General features: G+C 46.7%; 2 protein-coding genes across 3 annotated transcripts in view; both read right to left on the bottom strand.

Moving 5' to 3' along the window:
- Positions 1 to 12,806, bottom strand: part of LOC309340981 (N-acetylated-alpha-linked acidic dipeptidase 2-like) — a 36,123-nt gene extending 23,317 nt beyond the window's left edge. The window contains exons 1-4 of the mRNA XM_081860333.1: positions 12,619 to 12,806; positions 7,737 to 7,848; positions 4,684 to 4,870; positions 2,760 to 2,861 (exon numbers count right to left, since the gene is read on the bottom strand). Of these exons, the coding sequence (XP_081716459.1) occupies positions 2,760 to 2,861; positions 4,684 to 4,870; positions 7,737 to 7,848; positions 12,619 to 12,700 (483 nt within the window). The 5' untranslated portion in view covers positions 12,701 to 12,806. The remainder of the gene's footprint in view (positions 1 to 2,759; positions 2,862 to 4,683; positions 4,871 to 7,736; positions 7,849 to 12,618) is intronic.
- A 3,876-nt stretch (positions 12,807 to 16,682) lies between these two features.
- LOC309340980 (glutamate carboxypeptidase 2-like) overlaps positions 16,683 to 18,902 on the bottom strand; it is a 54,001-nt gene continuing 51,781 nt past the window's right edge. For both annotated transcript variants that reach the window (XM_081860331.1, XM_081860332.1), the window contains exon 19: positions 16,683 to 18,103. In XM_081860331.1, coding sequence (XP_081716457.1) covers positions 17,914 to 18,103 — 190 coding nt within the window. In that variant the 3' untranslated portion in view covers positions 16,683 to 17,913. The remainder of the gene's footprint in view (positions 18,104 to 18,902) is intronic.

Raw genomic sequence — 18,902 nt, 5'->3', positions numbered from 1 at the left:
GAAGTCGAACGGCTTATGCTGCATGTTTTTCAATTTTCTCAGCCCTTTGCACCTCAGTTTTTGAACGTTTCGAAAGTCAGACGGTCTTCTGGAATGGATTACGTTTGAAAACTGAGGTTCCACTGTGTAGTGGTACCTCGGGTTAAGTACTTAATTTGTTCTGGAGGTCCGTTCTTAACCTGAAACTGTTCTTAACCTGAATCACCACTTTAGCAAATGGAGCCTCCTGCTGCCGCCGTGCCACCGGAGCACGATTTCTGTTCTTATCCTGAAGCAAAGTTCTTAACCTGAGGTACTATTTCTGGGTTAGCGGAGTCTGTAACCGGAAGCATCTGTAACCTGAAGTGTATGTAACCCGAGGTACCACTGTACTTGTGTAGAGTAATAGTCTTTAAAACACCTATATCAAAACACATGAACTTGGGGAGCTTTGCAATGGTCAACTTCCATCTAGACTACTGTGATACATTATACAGGGGGCTGCCCTTGCAGATGGTCCAGAAAATGAATAAGTAAGACCTGCTACAAAATGTTGTATTGTGTTCTTAGCTCCTGGCAGAATATTCCTTGTTCAGGATTCCAGCCATGCCTTCTTCCAGGACACTCCGTTGTGTCCCACAACCAATTTTCCATTTTTCTTTACCGTTTAAAACGCAAGAAACTATTGTTTGTTTGTTTTTTGCCTGCTTTGGTGATGGGGGTTCCTTCTTCCACAGTAAGTTTGAACATATTGATATCTCCCTCTTGTTTCTCAGTTTTGACTCCACAGCTGTTGACACTGACTGCTCGAGTTCAATATTATAGAGTATGGGTGGAAAAACTAAGGCCCGGGGACTGGATTCGGCCCAATCGCCTTCTAAATCTAGCCCACAGACAGTCTGGGAATCAGCGTGTTTTGGAAGACACAAGATTTACCCACTCTGGAGGAATGGCAGATGAAGCTGATCGATTATATGGGATTGGCAGAAATGACCGGCAGAATCCGAGACCAGGGAAAAGAGTCGGCAGAAGAGGATTGGAGGAATTTTAAAGACTATTTACAGAAATACTGCAAAATTAATGAATGTTAAAATGATGTTGGACTGAAATTACATTACCAGCTGTAATGTAAAAGCTGAACAATAAGTTAAAATAAGTTATATTAAGTTATAATAAGGATTTGTTGAATTAAGAATCTGAATTGGAATACAAAAGGGGGAGGTGAGAGGAGGTCTGGGATATAAGGTAATGGAAATAAGAAATGGGAATTATATTTGTTTTGTTTGTTTTAATTGTGTATTTTTGTTTTTTTGTCTGTTGCTTTTTCTTTTGTATTAAATTGAAAAATCTTAATAAATATTTATTAAAAAAAGGGAATCAGCGTGTTTTTACAAGAGTAGAATGTGTGCTTTTATTTAAAATGCATCTCTGGGTTATTTGTGGGGCACAGGAATTTGTTCATTTCCCCTCCCCCAAAATATAGTCCGGCCCCCCCACAAGGTCTGAGGGACGGTGGACCGGCCCCCTGCTGAAAAAGTTTGCTGACCCCTGTTACAGAGGAAGAGATACCAATGTTGCTCACAGGGTACTGACTAGAGATTCTGGGATATTCCAGGAAAAACAGAAGCAGAAATTACTGTCTTTCATTCATTCGTCTCATGTCCAGAATGGAAATCATATCAGCGAATAAGTTTGGTATTTACTGCTGTTGCTTTCGTTCCACAAACAATACGTATCTGGTTGATGTTTTGTTTTATTGGCTATTGTATAAACGTGGAATATACAGAAAACTTTTAAGAAAAAATTATTCTACCAAAAAAAAAAAAAAAAGATTAAATTGCAGCCTGCAGTTAAATCCTTAAAACCTTGAAGTTAGGATACAGTTGAAGTTAACACCTGCTTTCTGCCACACTATTAGCTGTAGCAGTTTGAACCTTATCACAACGAAGTCACAGAATGCCTGGATGGATTTGTTTTAGGAAGCTGAAGCAAGGAGGCTGAGATAAGTGTTATTTTCAAGGTCCCGTAGATATGGAGGAAAGAAGAAAGAAGATAAAAGAACAGCACATTTGGGTTGCTCAATGACTCTAAAACCAGTGATGCACAAGCTGGAAAGACTGTATGTCCACACATGTCAGGAAGACGTATGGGAGATGTAAAGACATGTGCAAGGGGCACTCTCTTATCAGCTCTGCACCCCATAATAAGAGTGTCCAGAGCCAGGCACTAAGACTAAATGTTTATGAAACTTGTGGTTTATGATCTGCAGGATTGAGGTAAGAAAAGCACCATCATTGCTGAGGGCCCCTGAGGATTTGTACTCCAAAGAACTCTATGGACTTACTAGGGCTTGGCGCCCCTGCTCATATTGCTCGCCAACCCCAAACCCTCCCTTTACACTTTGCCCATGCTCAAAGGCACAGTGTGGAGATATTCAGTATCAATACCATTACAGTGGTACCTCGGGTTAACAACTTAATTCGTTCCGGAGATCCGTTCTTAACCTGAAACTGTTCTTAACCTGAGGTACCACTTTAGCTAATGGGACCTCCTGCCACCGCCACACCACCAGAGCACAATTTCTGTTCTCATCCTGAAGCAAAGTTCTTAACCCAAGATACTATTTCTGAGTTAGCAGAGTGTAACCTGGAGCATCTGTAACCTGAAGCATCTGTAACCCGAGGTACCACTGTATTGTCTTCTTGCCTAGCTTGCAAACTTTTCACTCTCCTTCCCACACTGACTTCTGAGGGCTGGATTTGTGTTTTCCCACTCCTTACCGTTGGCGTGCCTTGCGCCGAAAAAGCGTTATATGGCGGCAGCACCTCTGAGACGTTTTCATATCCCGGAGGAGGAAGCTCAAAGAGTGACGTGTTGAAAATCTGTTCGCAAGAAGAGACACTCTTAGAGAGCTGGAGTAGCATGTCACATACATTCAGAAAAGGTTTGTACCCTTTGAGAATTGGAATTTGATATTTTGAATGCCAAATAGCCTCTGTTGTTGTTGTTGTTTCTGGAAAGAGCTGGGCTACCAGCTAGGTGCCCATGGTTTGAGGACCTCGCTGGTGTCCACAAACTCTCCAAGTCCTCCAACGACCTTGCTCACTGGTCAAGGTGGTGAGCATGGCTACCCCTCTTGAAAAACACACAGAATGAAAGGAGGGAATTGGGAGATTACTGCCTTTCCCAACTCCTCTCCTAACTCTGTGTTCTTCTCAGGGCTCAGGGCGGTACCTGAGCAGCTCAAACAGGGGTCGCCAAACATTTTGGTCCATGATGTGTGGCATAATTTGTTGGTCACACTGCTTAAAAAAATATTGAAGACTTGACGACCTGTGCCTTCGGTTATTAGGCAACATCCAACAATGTGCTTCCGCTAATGCAGTCAATTTTGGCTGTCCAAAAGAATTTCCCTTCCCTTTCTTTCCTGCAACCCGTCCCCCCCAAAGAAAATCTGTTCAGGGAGAGGAGAGGGAAGGAAAGTTTGTTGGTTTATAGACCACCTTTTTCACTCACTAGTTAAAGGTGGTGGTATGGTTCTCTCTCTCCTCATTGAATACACCCAACAACCCCCTGAGGTAGTATAAATGGCCTCGGTCCAGTATACCTGAAGGAGCATCTCCACCTCCATCACTCCGACACTGAGGTCCAGCGCCGAGGGCCTTCTGGCGGTTCCCTCACTGCGAGAAGCCAAGTTACAGGGAACCAGGCAGAGGGCCTTCTTGGTAGTGGCACCCGCCCTGTGGAACGCCCTCCCACCAGATGTCAAAAAGGAAAAACAACTATCCGACTTTTAGAAGACACCTGAAGGCAGCCCTGTTTAGGGAAGCTTTTAATGTTTGATGCATTACTGTATTTTAATATTTTGTTGGAAGCCTCCCAGAGTGGCTGGGGAAGCCCAGCCAGATGGGCGGGGTATAAATAAATAATAATAATTATTGTTGTTGTTGTTGTTGCTGAGGTAGGTTATAGTAAGAGGATGTGCCTGACCTAAGGTCATTCAGGGAGCTCCCTGACTAAGCGGGGACTTGATCCCTGGTCTCCCAGATTCTAGTCTGACACTAACTATTACACTGGTCCAGTTCTTCACAACACTAATTCCAGTGTTGTGCCTTGACCTAGCAGAAGCATTCCAGTGTTTTTCTGGCTCTGGCAAACACACTAGATCTGTGATTTTTCCACAGGTTCTCTTTATGGGCTTCCCATAAGACATCTGGCTGACTGCTGTGAGAACAGAGTGCTGGACAAGATGGGCCTTGGGCCTGATTCTGCACTGCTCTTCTTACTTTGCAGCGCCCCACAAAGGTTCCATTTGATAGTGGGGTATTTGTTTGTTTTTTGGAGAGGACATCATATGAAATCATGCAAACTAATGTGAATCCATCTTCATTCTACTGGATCCATTTTTTACCCAGTAAAGTAAAGACACTCTCTGTGTGTGCACACACATGTGTGTGGTTTCTCTCTTTCTGTGTGTCTGCCAGGGCAGGGGACAGAAGCAACCTGAAGAGGCGGTACTCTTGGCACCCTCTCAAAAATCCCCGTGGACACCCCCCGAAAAAAAAGATTGGCAGCGCCTGGAATACAAAAGCCACCCGCTTTCAAATTTGATTCCGAGATCTGACACAGTTTAGCCCTCCTGAATGCGATTCTTTCTTTTCTTTCAGCTCGCATGCAGCAGAGGGAACATTCTGCCCTCTTTACCTCGTTTCCATGATCATCGGTAATGGCGACATAGTTGGGGGTGCTTTGATTTGGGTAGGAAAGTAGGACATCGTAATGAACCAGCTCGGCTGTATCCAAGCCAAATTCCTTCCACTGGGCTTGTATTCGTCTTGCCAGGTGAAGATTTTGTTCTGTTCCTGCCACATGAGGGAGCTTCGTGAAAGAGCTGAAATGAACCATAGAGGTTGGGGTTTTTTTTAAAAAAAGAGAGAGGATAAACGCTGGGGTCTCCTGTTTCCAAAGGGCAAAGCAGGCAAACCTTTTCCAAAATGGTTTAGAACAGCCAAGGTAGATGATTCCAAAATAATTCTATTCCATACCATCTCTCCCTCTCCAACAAAGGATGCATCTTTGTGTTAAAAAATGGGTGTGGGGGTTTAAGACAGTCCAGGGCAGTTTTATTCTCAAGTGTAGTTCCCCAGCTGTTATGAGGCTACAACCCCCATCATTCCTGACCACTGGTCCTGCTAGCTAGGGATGATTGGAATTGTGGTCCAACAACAGCTGGGGAGGGACTGGTCCAGGGGCTTGAATGTGGCCATCTGGATCTTGCCCTCAAAACTCTTCTCGGGGGCCACTGCTCTCACTGGCCCTTACTTTGGGCCTTGGGTTTATTTGCCTGGCTGAGCTCTGGCCTGAACTCTGCTGGGATAGCTCAGTCAGTAGAGCACAAGACTCCTAATCTCAGGGTTGTGGGTTCAAGCCCCACATTGGACAGAAGATTCCTGCATTTCAGGGGGTTGGACTAGATGACCCTCATGGCCCCTTCCAAACTCTACAATTCTATGATGTCTCTTGTTTTCCTGGATGAAAGATAGAGAGGGGTGTTTGAGCGTGACTAGCCTGCTGTGTAAAGGCACCATTTGCATGCATTGCTCTGCCCAGTTTGCCTCTGACACTTTCTGCCCTGGGTATCTGCCCCTCAGAAGGTTTCCCAGACAGTAATACAGCTCTTGGTCTGAAAGCAGTTGCCTACCCCTTATTTAAGAAAATTCATCAGTCCATCTAGTGAACTATTGTACTACTCTGAACCTAAAATCCTGCTGCATCAGACCAAAAGCCTATCTGGTCCAGCCAAACCATCTGTGAAGTATCTCCATCCCTCTATGATTCTTAATTCTACAGCTTGCCTGGGCCGCCTGCTACTGGCTATGAAAACTGCAGCCTGACGACAGCCTTACTTTTCTTTATATATAGTAAGATAATGCTTACAGTTCCACAAGTCTGTATGGCCGTGTCCAAAAGCAAACAAATTAAGTAGTCATCATTTGGCAAGGGGCAAGAATGATTAACTGCTGCCTTAAGCAGAGCAGATATGTGGCAAACTGGAAAAATTCCAACTGAAATGCATCCTTTTCAGGGTATTTTCCAAGAGTGGATTCTCAGGTGGGTTAAAGTTTAAATGAATGCTATGTCTATATGTGAAATTGCAGGGCTGTGGTCAGTAGGGTATGCAGAATATGTGTGGGGGTGGTGAGGGATAAAAGAAAACCAGGTTAGATAGGATGGAGGCACATGACTGCCTCCTCTCCAAAGGCAGACATTGTGGTTCAATGATTAATCAACGTCTGCAGCAAATTACAGTCCAAGCAACTCTGATGGTTAGTCAGCTGAGTCTGTTCTTCATGTGATGCTCTGCATCTGAGAAGGTTTCCAATCTGTACCTCCTTTATCTCTCCCCAGATGTTCAACATTTGAGCAGCAAGAGCAGGGGGGAAGAATGCTAAGCACCACCCCTGTCACACTCTAGGACAGTGTTTCCCAACCTTGGGCCTCCAGATGTTTTGGGACTACAACTCCCATCATCCCTAGCTAGCAAGACCAGTGGTCAGGGATGATGGGAATTGTAGTTCAAAAACAGCTGGAGGCCCAAGGTTGGGAAACACTGCTCTAGGACAGAGGTGGGGAACCCTCAGGCCTGGGGGTCAAATGTGGCCCTCCAAGCTTCTCTCTCCGGGCCTTGGAAATCTCCCTAGGCACCCACCCCCTGCCTTGTACCCGGAGCATTTCTGCCTGACCTCTGATAGCACCTTTTGCTCATTTGAATGCAAAATATAATAATAATAATAATAATAATAATAATAATAATAATAATAATAATAATTTATTTATACCCCACCCTCCCCGGCCAGAGCCAGGCTCAGGGCGGCTAACACCAATAAAATCACAGTAAAAACATAATAGGGGAAAAAGAGGGGGGGGGGAATTAAAATGCAGGTTAAAATGCAGTTTAAAATGCAGCCTCATTTTAAAGTAGCCAATAGATCAAGACCATAAGGGCAGGGAAACATAATGGTCAGACTGAGTCCAAACCAAAGGCCAGGCAGAACAGCTGTGTCTTGCAGGCCCTGCGGAAAAGTCAAGTCCCGCAGGGCCCTGGTCTCTTGTGACAGAGCGATCCACCACATAGAGAAGGGTGTGTGAGCATGTGCAGAAGCTAGCCTCCTGCACAAAAGTAAAATTCACATTTATTGCTCTACCCACTTTTGCTTGGGGCCCCACCCACCACTGACGTGTGGATACTTGGAAGACTGCCCAGAAGGAAATATGGCCCTCAGCCACACACTCTAATTTCTGTTGTAGACTGCCTCTTTCTGTGATGTTATGTGTGATGCTTTTTGGGTGTTTTTTTGGCTAAGGGGCCGGGCGATTTCTAAAGTCTTTAAAAGTTCTTGCATACCTTTGTTTTGGGTCCTCACCTCCTTGCAATGGGAGTGGGGTGGGGAGCGAACTCTGTTGCAACAGAGAAATAAATATCAGCCTTGCTTTCACTGTATTTTGCCTCCATCCATTCTTCTCTGACTGATAATGGATTTAGAGGACACAAAGTCCCTTGATGGGGAGTTGGGTTGCATATGCCAACCCCATTTTTTCCCAGAACAGACTGAAGCAGGGGCCTGATCCTGTTCTGGCTGCCACTGCCTTTCACCTGGCAGTCTGTTGATATCATCTGGAGAGAAGCTTCTAGAGCTTGCTCTGCATTTTCACAACTTTTAAAACAGTTAGTCACCAAAGAAAGCAGCAAAACTCACCGCAGAAATTCCCGGATGTTTTCCGCCTTCAGTTCTGCAAAAAGTTGCCTTCTTGCATTTCGAAAGACGTGTGTCGTGCCAGCTGGCTTGTTTGCCGATTTCACGCACCATCCTGCAATGCCGTCGCAATGACAACCGTCAGTTCTGTCCCCCCTGTCCTTCCAAGCGCTACTATTATGGGATTGCACCAGCCAAGCTATCAAGGTTCCTTTCACTTGCCCATCATCCAATGCGATGGGATTATTTGCAGGGAAGATGTGTGCTTTAAATGTGCCATGTGGATGTGACCAGAGAAATCAGTAAGCTTCTCATACTGTGGAACAAAACACTATCCTTGGCAAGTTCTGCATCTGTTAAAGGAGGGGTGATGAATCTCTGCTCCATGGGCCATATGTAACCGCAGTGGCCTCCTCTTCTGGCTTCGGGCTGAGAGAGAGGGGAAGAGACAGTGACTGGCCCAAGGTCATGCAAGGGAGCGGGGCACAGTGGTTAGAGCAGTCTCTCTCTCTCTCCCCCTCGCTCTCCATGTGTCCTAATCCCCCAGTTTCGTGTGTGTGTGTGTGTGTGTGTGTGTGTGTGTGTTCTCTTTTTTCCGAGAAGCTCAAGGGGGCCTACCCAGATGTCGTTCCCCCCTTGATTTCACCCTCAAAACAACCCCATGAGGTCAGCTAGGCTGAGAGGGAGTTACTGGCCCAAGGTCATGCAATAATTATTATTATTATTATTATTATTATTATTATTATTATTATTATTATTTATACCCCGCCCATCTGGCTGAGTTTCCCCAGCCACTCTGGGCAGCTCCCAATCGAGTGTTAAAAACAATACAGCATTAAATATTAAAAACTCCCCTAAACAGGGCTGCCTTCAGATGTCTTTTAAAAATAAGATAGCTGCTTATTTCCTTGACATCTGATGGGAGGCAGTGTAATGTAATGGTTAGAGCAGCCTCCCTCTCTCCCTCCCCCCCCCCATGTCTCCTCACACCTCAGGTATATACTGCGTAGATATATTTAGGTCTTATTACATGGTGATTCATAATGAAGTATACAGCTTCCATTATAAACCACCCTGTGTTTTCTCAAAGGAGCTCAAGCTGGCCAACATAAATCTCCCCCAACCCTCCTCTCAATTTCATCCTCACAACAACCCTGTGAGGAGTGGCACAGAAGTAAATCTGCTAGCACATTTGCAAAGCTAAGCAGGGTCCGGGATGGTTTCAAACTGGATGGGGAACCATGTGTTGCGATTCCTGCACTGCAGGACATTTGGCTAGATGGCCCTTGGGTTCTCTTCCAACTCTACAATTCTACAATTTCCCTGGTGTGGCAGTTAGGCTTGGAATTGGCCTCCGATTAGAGCCAATGGAAGACTGTATTCAGTCCAGCGGCTATAGGGCACATCTTTGGGGAAGGCTCGCAGCTGGGGATGGAAGGGTTAACTCCTCCCCATGTACTCTAGCGAGCAAATGGACAGCTATAGGAGCCACTTCAAAAGTTGGCAACACCAGGCTAAACGAAACAAGTTGCCAAGACGCAGGGAAGAATCTTGTATATATACTCAGGCAAGTTTGGAGCTAAACCAGTAAGCAGCCCGCATTTCTGTTTCGTTCTGTTTATTAAAAATAAAATTAGAAAGCCCTTGAGCTGAGCAAGAGCTATCTGAGTCACTGCTCCCTTGGGCTGCCTAATAAAGAGATGAGCAGAGCTCCGGCTGGTTCGGTGGCATTGCTCAGATGCCTTCCCTCGCTCAAGGATTGCAAAGGAGAGTTGTCAGGAAGAGGAGCTGCAGGAGGAAAATGAATCCACTCTAGAGTGAGGGGTGGGAAAGATTTTTCAGTCTGAGGGCCACATTCTCTTTGGGGCAACTTTCTGGGGGCCACATGCCGGGGTGGGCAGACCAGTGACTGGGAGTGGCTGCCGAGACCATATAACACTGGTCCTGAAAGACCTACATTGGTTCCCAGTACATTTCCGAGAACAATTCAAAATGTTGGTGCTGACCTTTAAATCTCTAAACAGCCTCGGTCCAGTATACCTGAAGGAGCGTCTCCACCCCCATCATTCAGTCCAGACACTGAGGTCCAGCTCCGAGGGCCTCCCGGTGGTTCCCTCCCTGCGAGAAGTGAGGTTACAGGGAACCAGGCATAGGGCCATCTTGGTAGTGGTGCCCACCTTATGGAACATCCTCCCATCAGATGTCAAGGAAGTAAACAACTATCTGACTTTTAGAAGACATCTGAAGGCAGCCCTGTTTAGGGAAGTTTTTAGTGTTTGATGTTTTATTGTGTTTTTAATATTCTGTTGGAAGCTGCCCAGAGTGCCTGGGGAGTAAGATGATGATGATGATGATGATGATGATGATGATGATGATGATTGGTGGAGCAATGAAGGCGCACTTTACTACTGTGCTGTAGACTAGTTTGAAACCCATCGGCTACCCGTACCTGGTTTAGCTGGCATGGGGAAGCTGTTCCCCAAGTTGTGACTACTGTCACATGCTGACAGCTTCTAGGAGCCACAGGTGAGTGCTGAGGGCAGGATGGGACCCAAAGGTAGACAAACTACCCCAGAAAGAGCATGATGTGTCCCCACCAGAAATACGACCCCTCCCCTAACACCCCATACATTACTTGCGCATTACTGCACTGGTTTCAAAACGTGATAAGCCAATGCTGGGACTGCTCCCTCTGCTGAGTGGAGCCTGAGGCATCTGCCACAAAGTTCTGTTCCGAGAGCACCACTGCTAGAAAGCTACAGGCCTCCCTCCTTTAGAAAAAACCCTCAGCAGCTTAAAGCAAAAACAGAAGTTTTGGGTGATGAGGTGGATTGGGGGGTGAGGAACCAGCATAACACGATGTTTTTGCTAAGGAAATAAAAGCCCCCACTGTCAGCTTATCGAACACAACACAGAGCTTTCCAAATTAGTCCTTTTGTGTATTTGTGAGCAGACGGAAGGGGGGGAAAACAACAATTGCAACAATCTTGCCTTGACAGACTTGCTTCCTTTACCGGGAAGGGTTATGTAAGTGTTCATTCTCAGCAAAGTTCATTCTCAGTGTTCATTCTCAGTCTGTCTTAAGAGCTGGGCTGTTTCAAAGCTTCACCTCTATCCTCCCCCATAAAGAGGACCGTTAAAAAAAAAGCATAAAGATGCATTGAGCCACTGCTACAGAACACAGGGAGCCTGGCTTATCGTTTTCGCCAATTTATCTAGGCTAATATTGTCTGCTCTGGCTGGTAGCAGTTCTCCAAGGTCTCAGGTCTTTCTCATTAGTCCTTCTAACAGTGAACTCAGGTGCTGACAGGACTGGAGCCAAAACAGAGTTATTCAGCATATTCAAGGCATATCCTGAAGCTTGCGGAAGTACAAAACCTCAAGGGTCACACACAAAATAGGAGACTACTTTGGATGCTCAATATCCACAGAATATTGGAAAACAAACAAACAGAAAACCAAGATTTGGGAGGATTGGGATAACCTGTTTGGAATGAATGGCTGCTCTCAACAGGAGCACTCCTCTTCAGAGGGAAGATGCACTGCAACACTCTGTTGCAGTCACACTCATCACCTGTCAACAATTTATTTTATTTTATTTTTTAAAGCCACGGGGCTTTACATGAGGCTTGCTTTCTGACGCCCTATAAATACGTTAGAAATGGGAAATTTGAGAATGTGGTGCCAGAAACATATTGATTACTCTGTTATTATCTAGGTCCTAGATGGTAAAATGGGTGTCCTTCCTTTGTAATTGGTTGTGTCGCTTTGGAAGAATAAAGGGCATCTGATTACCCAAGCATCACCATAGCTTGGATGGGCGATGCGATGGGCATGGAAGGTTTAAGGGATGGGCTTTCACAATAACATCGCCTGCTAAAGGCTCCAGCAGGTTTGCCAAAAACCCTGTGCCTTGGTGGGGAGAGGTTCCGAATCCAAAGGATGCCTGTGATGAGGTCAGTACGTAACAGGAATACAAAAAGTCTCGGTCCTGTGTACCTGAAGGAGCATCTCCACCCACATCGTTCTGCCCGGACACTGAGGTCCAGCACCGAGGGCCTTCTGGCGGTTCCCTCATTGCGAAAAGTGAGGTTACAGGGAACCAGGCAGAGGGCCTTCTCGGTAGTGACGCCTGCCCTGTGGAACGCCCTCCCACCAGATGTCAAAGAGAAAAATAACTACCAAACTTTTAGAAGATATCTGAAGGCAGTCCTGTTTAGGGAAGCTTTTAATGTTTAATAGGTTATTGTATTTTAGTGTTTGTTGGAAGCAGCCCAGAGTGGCTGGGGAAACCCAGCCAGATGGGCGGGTATAAATAATAAATTATTTATTATTATTATTATTATTGGGGTTCGCTGGGACTTCCAGCAAACGGCAGAGTCCGTTTGGAATGCCTGCGCTCAGCCATGGAGCATGTGCAAAGCGGGAGCAACAAGAGCGCCTCGGAGAATGTGCAAAGCGCTTGTCCCACGCAGCGTGGGTGCACAGGAAGCTGCCTTTAACTAGGTCGGAACTATTTGTCCCACACCCGACAGCAGAGATTTCCCCCTTCCGTTGTTGCTAACTGACCCCATCGCCACCTCTCCTCTCACTGTGCGCTGCGCCCTGCTCTGGATTAGCAGCAGCAAATGCAGGATTTCAGACAGGTTTCTCTCCCGACCCTCCCTGGAGATGCCGGAGATCGAACCCACGACCTTCTTGCTCTAACCACTGAGCCGTAGCCCTCCCCCTGAAAAGCTCCCTTATCCGTGCGCTCAGGGAAGCCCGTCTGGCTGCTTTGACGCGCGCGAAGCCCAGCTCTGATTTCCGCCTCGCCCACCCTGTTCCAAGTAGGGGGCTGCCCCCTTTCCCGGAGCCCACAAGCCAGGATCCTCTCTCGACTCACCCACCAAGAGCCCCAGCAGGAAGATCGCCAGGAGAGCCACGAAGCCCAGCCAGCTGCAAATAGCCACCTTCCTCCTGGCCATGGCGCGTCCCGGAGCGAAAGGAGGCTTGCTCAGGACGGGACGGGCTTTCGCAACCCTCGTGGGAGATGATCAGAGCCGTCCCTCCTCCCACTGTGAGATCTTTCTCACGTCGAGAGAAAGGGGGCAGGGGAGAGTTGAGCCGAGATTGCTGGAGGGGCGCTCCAGGCCAGGAGGGGCCCCCTGTGTGGGCACGGGACGTCTCCTGCCGGCAAGACGCAAAGGTTCCCTCCTCCAGAAGTTTGCAAAACTGCCATTAAAAAAGAAAACAAGGAAAGATCAAGATGTTTTTCTCTCTTCCACCCCCCCTCTGTACTTAATTACACTGCCCTGGGATCTTTGGATAAAGGGCAGTATAGGAATCAGATAAGTAATAATTAGAGGGTTGTGGTTTGCCTTAATGATTACTCTAAGACTCACCTGCAAAGCAAGGCTTGTTTTGAGGGAGTGTTGCGTTTGTTTGGTAGTGGCTGGGCCTGGGACATCTGGGGCGGATAATCAGAGAGAGAGGGCCCTGAAGCATGTGCAAAGTGCCTTTTCGTTGCGCTGCTTGAGTGTGGGGCTTCCTGGAACTCTCTCTCCCTTTGGAAGGAAACTTTCAACAGGGACAAATGTCAGGTTCTGCACTCAAGCAGGAAGAACCAGCTGCAGAAATACAAGATGGGGGACAGCTGCCCTGCAAGGGGCAAACCACCACTAACTGGAAGCAAAGCCTTATGAGGAACAGTTGAGGGAGTTGGGTATGTTTGGCCTGGAAAAGAGGAGAGTGGAGGGGAGATAATGATGGCCATCTTCAAATATCTTAAGGCAGGTGTGATGGCCTGGGATTCGGACTCAGGTGCTGAACCTGAGGGATCCCAGCCTGCACAGGATTCCCTGCCTCCAGAACCAGCTGGGTCTTGAGCCTGAAGGGTCCTCACCTGTGCTGGGTTCTCAGGTGCAGGCATCAGCTGAGTCTGCTCTGGCTCCTGAGGGGATGGAGGACCCATTGCCTGCAGGTGCTCCACTCTCAGCCCCATCAGGGGAAGCTGAGGTTGCCTCTGGGTCCGGTAACTCTCCAGCCTCTCCTCAGCTGCAGAGGCTCAGGGCAGAGAGGCGGAGGGAACTAAGTTCCTGCAGGAGGAGTGCTCGCCTCCAGGCCAGGAGAGGCGAGTCACCAGAGGATCGGGGCTGCCCTACGCCTCTGGGCAGATAAAAGCCAGCCTGCCCCAGTCCCAAGTTGCGGGAGCAACATTGTTGGTTGCTAGTTCCTGCCTGAACTCTGTCCTGTTTTTCTGCCAGAGCTCCTGACCTGCCCTGGCTCCCTGCTTGCATGCCTGTTCCTGACTTCACCTGCCTCCCTGCCCTGCACCCAGCTTCAGCTACTACGGACTGCCTCCACGTTGCACCTTTGACCATGGACCAGACTTGGACCTCACCTCTTGAGTACCCCACAGTACCAGCACAGCAGGCTTCCTCAAACTCTTCCCTCCAGATGTTTTGAGACTACAATTCCCACCATCCTTGACCACTGGTCCTGCTAGCTAGGGATCATGGGAGTTGTAGGCCAAAAACATCTGGAGGGCCAAGTTTGAGGAAGCCTGTCTTAAGGGCTGTCACGTGGAAGATGGAGAAAGCTTGTTTTCTCCTGCTTCGGAGCGTAGGACTTGAACCAGTGGCTTTGAGTTAGAAGAACTAGGTCTTCCTTTGTCCCTTCTTCCCTTCTTAGGTTCTGCCTCAGGTTCCAAGATGTTTTGGACCAGCCATGGTCCCGGGTTCTATCCTTGTCAAGGCCAAGCATGTACAAATTTTAGTTTATGAAGGAAGCTCTGTTCAGTGCTTTAACGGTCAAGTCCTGTTCTTGAGGAACTCTGGGAATTGTAACTTTGTGAGGGGAGCAGGGGTCTCCTAACTACTCTCAGCAGCTTTAGCAAGCTACACTTTCTCAGGATTCTTTGGGGTGGGGGCAGCCATGGCTGTTTAAAGTGGGATGATACTGCTTTAAATGTATAGTGCAGATGGGCCTTGATCGCTGTGTTCTACCATTTCTCTCAGTTTGACCCGTGAAGTCTTTTTAACCAAGCTATGCCCACCTGCCCTACACCTGATGTTGGAAACGATATCAGGTATGAGGCAGGCAAAGGCAGGCATTGGCCAAGTCACATCTGATGTGGAAAATGAAATCTCTTGTGTTATATTATTAGCCTTTAACGGTCGCTGTGGCAGGACCAAGAAGCAACGCCCACTTATACCTGTTTCCCTGAAATATACTCAGAGTCGAGAGTGGATTTCATGCTCTTTATTCAGCTCATGGTGGTGAGGAGGAATGGAAGTTCCCTCAGAATGTCTGCTTTACATACATTATTTACACAATGGGCCCCATGTGATTGGCTAACTGCGGGATTCTCCTGCAGGCCAATCAGGTTGCGGATTCACTTCCACCTGGAGCTGGATTGGGTGGCTCCTGTGGACCAATCAGACTGCTGCATTCAGGACCCTATTGTTCTAGGACCAATCAGACCGCTGCATTTTGGATCCTATTCAACTCAGTACATAACATTCCCCCTCCTCTAGGAGCTTTGCAGCAGGGAGTATGTGGGGAGAAACATTAAACCCTTCCCCTCCTAACACCATGACTGCAGATAAGAGTTAAAAAGAGAGATTGGGAGAGCCAATCGGATTTCCTGTGCCGTATGTAGTTTGCCTGGAGACAAAGATTAATCTGTGCAAGAAAGAACAGAAAGAAAAAGCCTGATGAAGTGGCGTTTATTTCTCTCCTAACACCCATATGCCAAGAAAATACTATAAAGAAAATATGAAGAATACTCTTCCAAAATGTCTAAAACATATGTTCCTCCCACTCCCAGGGGCAAATTGTGTAGGTGTCCCATTTGCTGCTCTTGTTTTAAAAGCTGTCCTCTTTGTAGCCACAGCAAATAAATATCTTCTGCTGCTTCCTTTAGTTACTTTTTGTACTAGCTGAATCAGGTATTTTGGATGCCCAGTTGCAGTTTTAAGTCATGTTGCAGATGCTGCACATGGACTTCTCCACATGCCCTTTCCATTAAGCATCCCCATTGAATAGAGGTGGCTATGTCCAAGCTTGCTTTCAATCCTGCTACAGAGCCACTGCCAGTCAGCTAATGGCCCGACTCAACATAAGGCAGCTGAGACTTTGCTTGATGCTCCTTGGATGTGATTCTGTCGCAGTTCTTGTTTCCTTCAAGATACGAGCTGTATCAGTTGCTTTCAGCTATCCTACTGATTTCTCAAAACCTAGCTGTCCTCGAGGTTTGTCATTATGCCCTTTGAGGGCATCTTGTGATGCCCTCGTCAAAACACGGACAAATCCGAGGTGCCCCTGCTTCAACAAATCTCGCCAAAGATACGTCTAACCAGATGGGATGCCACCTCCACAAACCATAGCTGTGTATTATTAGCAGTGTTATGTAAGCCTTTAGGTGGTGATGTTAGGAAAGCTTCACTCCACGAAAAGCGGAAGATGCATAGCCATAAATGTTGTATCAGAGTCGGGGCTCAGGATCCATACTTCAAGGGTGAGGGATGAGAAGTTGACATGATAGCGGAAAGTCTGTCCTTGTTCATCCCTTTGACCGTTTCTGCAGCTGGTGTGGTGTAGTGGTTAGAGTATCAGAACAGGACTTGGGAGACCTGGGTTCAAAAATCCACTACTCTTACTGGCTGACCTTGAGTACGTCACAGCTTGACCTGCCTCTGTCTGAAGTCCTGTATGGTTGAAGTCCAATTTAAAGATACAGGACTACAGAGGAGAACTCCAGGGTCTTGCAGTTGCCCATCAGCAGCTAGCAGAGGTCACCTGGTTGCTCTTCCCAAAGGTGGTAAGGTGTATTTCATATTAATAATAGCAATTATTTTCTCATCAATGGATCAGCAACCTTCTCACCCTGTAACAGGTCAGGTTTAAGTTTAAAGCATTTCCTCTGTAAACCAACATCTTGGGAGAACAATATGCCACACTCAGCAATCTTTTTAGAGGGAACTTTATTTTGATTTGTAAAGGCACAAAAGCAAAACCAATTTCTAAAGGGAGGCTCTGTTGATGGGGAAACTGAGTACAGCAACTGCATCTGTGGTTTTTCAGTGTATGTTCCAGAAGGTATTGAGCTTCAGGTCATTTGCTTTTCAAAGCCAATAGGGGCCCCCAGGGCCACATCTGTCTGTGGGGCCACTCCTATGCCCAATGCTCCCCCCCCACATGGACCTCCATGGTGACAGCACTCCAGGTAGCACCATAACTTAATTTTATTTAAATTTCCAGCATTTAAGTTTCACACAGTGCCCCAGAATAGCCAATGTAGACTTGTTCTGTGGCATTGTGGGAAATTTAAAATGGCATCTAATATGTGCTCACCACCAGTGAGAATACCAACCATGATGGGACTTTTCAGCTTCTAAGTTCTAAACGTAGATATCCAAAAGTTCTGTAGCTCATTCACCCTCCTTTCCATAGAACTTTTGTTCGATGTTGGTTTTGGTTGTGTACAAGTTTGTAAAGATGCTCCCAAAACTTTGGTGTGCAATTAGATAATAAAGCCATGGAATTTAAAAGTAAGTTTTAAAATAAAGCCCAAATTTAAATCCTTTGCAAAGTGACTCATATTGAATGTAATGTGTGAACCCCCCTCATGCCTTCAAGGGAACTGAGATCCATCAACACATTGGTGTGCCATCAGATCACATCCTTGGGGATCTGGAAGGTGGGCGTTCTTCTGCATCAAGGTCCGCACCAATTGAACTACTTCTTTGTTTTTCCATCAAGAAATTGGCTTTGATGGCCCTCAAAATCTCAACGCAGGGAAGGCAATGAAAGACATGCCTGTCAAGATTGGGTTGTGAGGGTGTGAATAGCTTGGATTTCTCTTTCGGTGTTAAGTCCTCTGAGCTGAAAACCTATATGGTTATCCATGATTAAGTGCCCACTGAAATCCCTGGGATTTATGAGTGTACAACCTGTGTACCTATGTGCACAGTAATGTTCAATGCCTGTGTTGTCTGTGTGCACAATGGTTGAGCTGAACAAATCAACAAGGGCGCACTCTTTCACACAATCACTTGTACATGGGTAAAGGCAGCTTGTAGCTGTGTTCAGTGCAACATGTGAACAAACCTCCCCAAGGAAAGTCTCTACGGCCACCAAGTTCCAAACTCAGCAGGACTTTGGCAAGTAGAGCCAGTTCCTTGGACCCTCTAGGAATTCACACTGTTTCTTTCAGAGTCCCAGCTGCGGCGGTGACTGTGAAGGCTGCAATGGAGATCTGTCTCTTGACTTCTTCCCAGGCCTTGTGCTGGTCCTCTGCGTGGGCAATGTCAAACAGGGCATCGTAGATACCAGGAAAGGACACTCCAGCATACTTGTTATGGCTGTTCGGAGCAAAGATGATGTGTCTGGAAACACAAGCAACCATATTTAAAAAGCAGAGCTCATGGTAACATCTGGGGAGGTTCTGCCTGGTGAGGAACCTTAACCCACCCTACTGAAATTTTTCAGGGACTCAAGTCCTATCTTTCAATATCCATCCCATTGTTCCTCTTTGTCAGGAGTGGGGAATTTCTTTCTGCCATGGACCAGAGGCAAAAGCGTTTTTCTTGTCTCTGATAGGTGCACCTCACACTTAGGAAGACAGGAAAGGTGATTTATACCAGGTCTGACTCCAACATCAGCCGAAGAAGGAAAGGTGGAAAGACCACTTGTTTTTCCTTCTCAAGGCGGTTGGAGAACCATCACTTCTGTCACCATTGCTGGCCCCAGTAAGTGAGGTTTGAAGGGAAAAGGGGATGGATTAGGATAGGTAGGAGGAAGGGAGTTGAGGGGTTTGGGGCAGAAGCTCAGGTCACATTTGGAAATGCTTGGAAATCAAATGAGCCATTTCCCTATTATGATTTGTTTTTGGCATTTGGGTTATTTACATGCCATTGTAACATAGGCTGGTGTTTGAGGCTCCCCATCACTTGTTAAACACTTTAAAACCACGAGATAAATGTCTCTGTATGTGAGACAAACTGCATCCAACTCAGAGGTAGTTTTTTGTTCTTTTTTTTGTAATGAAAGGGGTGGAGAATCTAAAGACTTTTAAGGAAGGGAAGGGAATGTAGGGGTGATAAATCATAGAATTGTAGACTTGGAAAGGATCCCAAGGGTCATCTAGTCCAACATTCTGCAATGCAGGAATCTTTTGCTGAAAGT

Source organism: Podarcis erhardii (assembly GCF_964252035.2).
Source record: "Podarcis erhardii genome assembly, chromosome: 4".
Classification (NCBI taxonomy): Eukaryota; Metazoa; Chordata; class Lepidosauria; order Squamata; family Lacertidae; genus Podarcis; species Podarcis erhardii.
The sequence above is the reverse complement of the archived record's forward strand: the minus strand, read 5'-3'. Positions and strand labels throughout refer to the sequence as shown.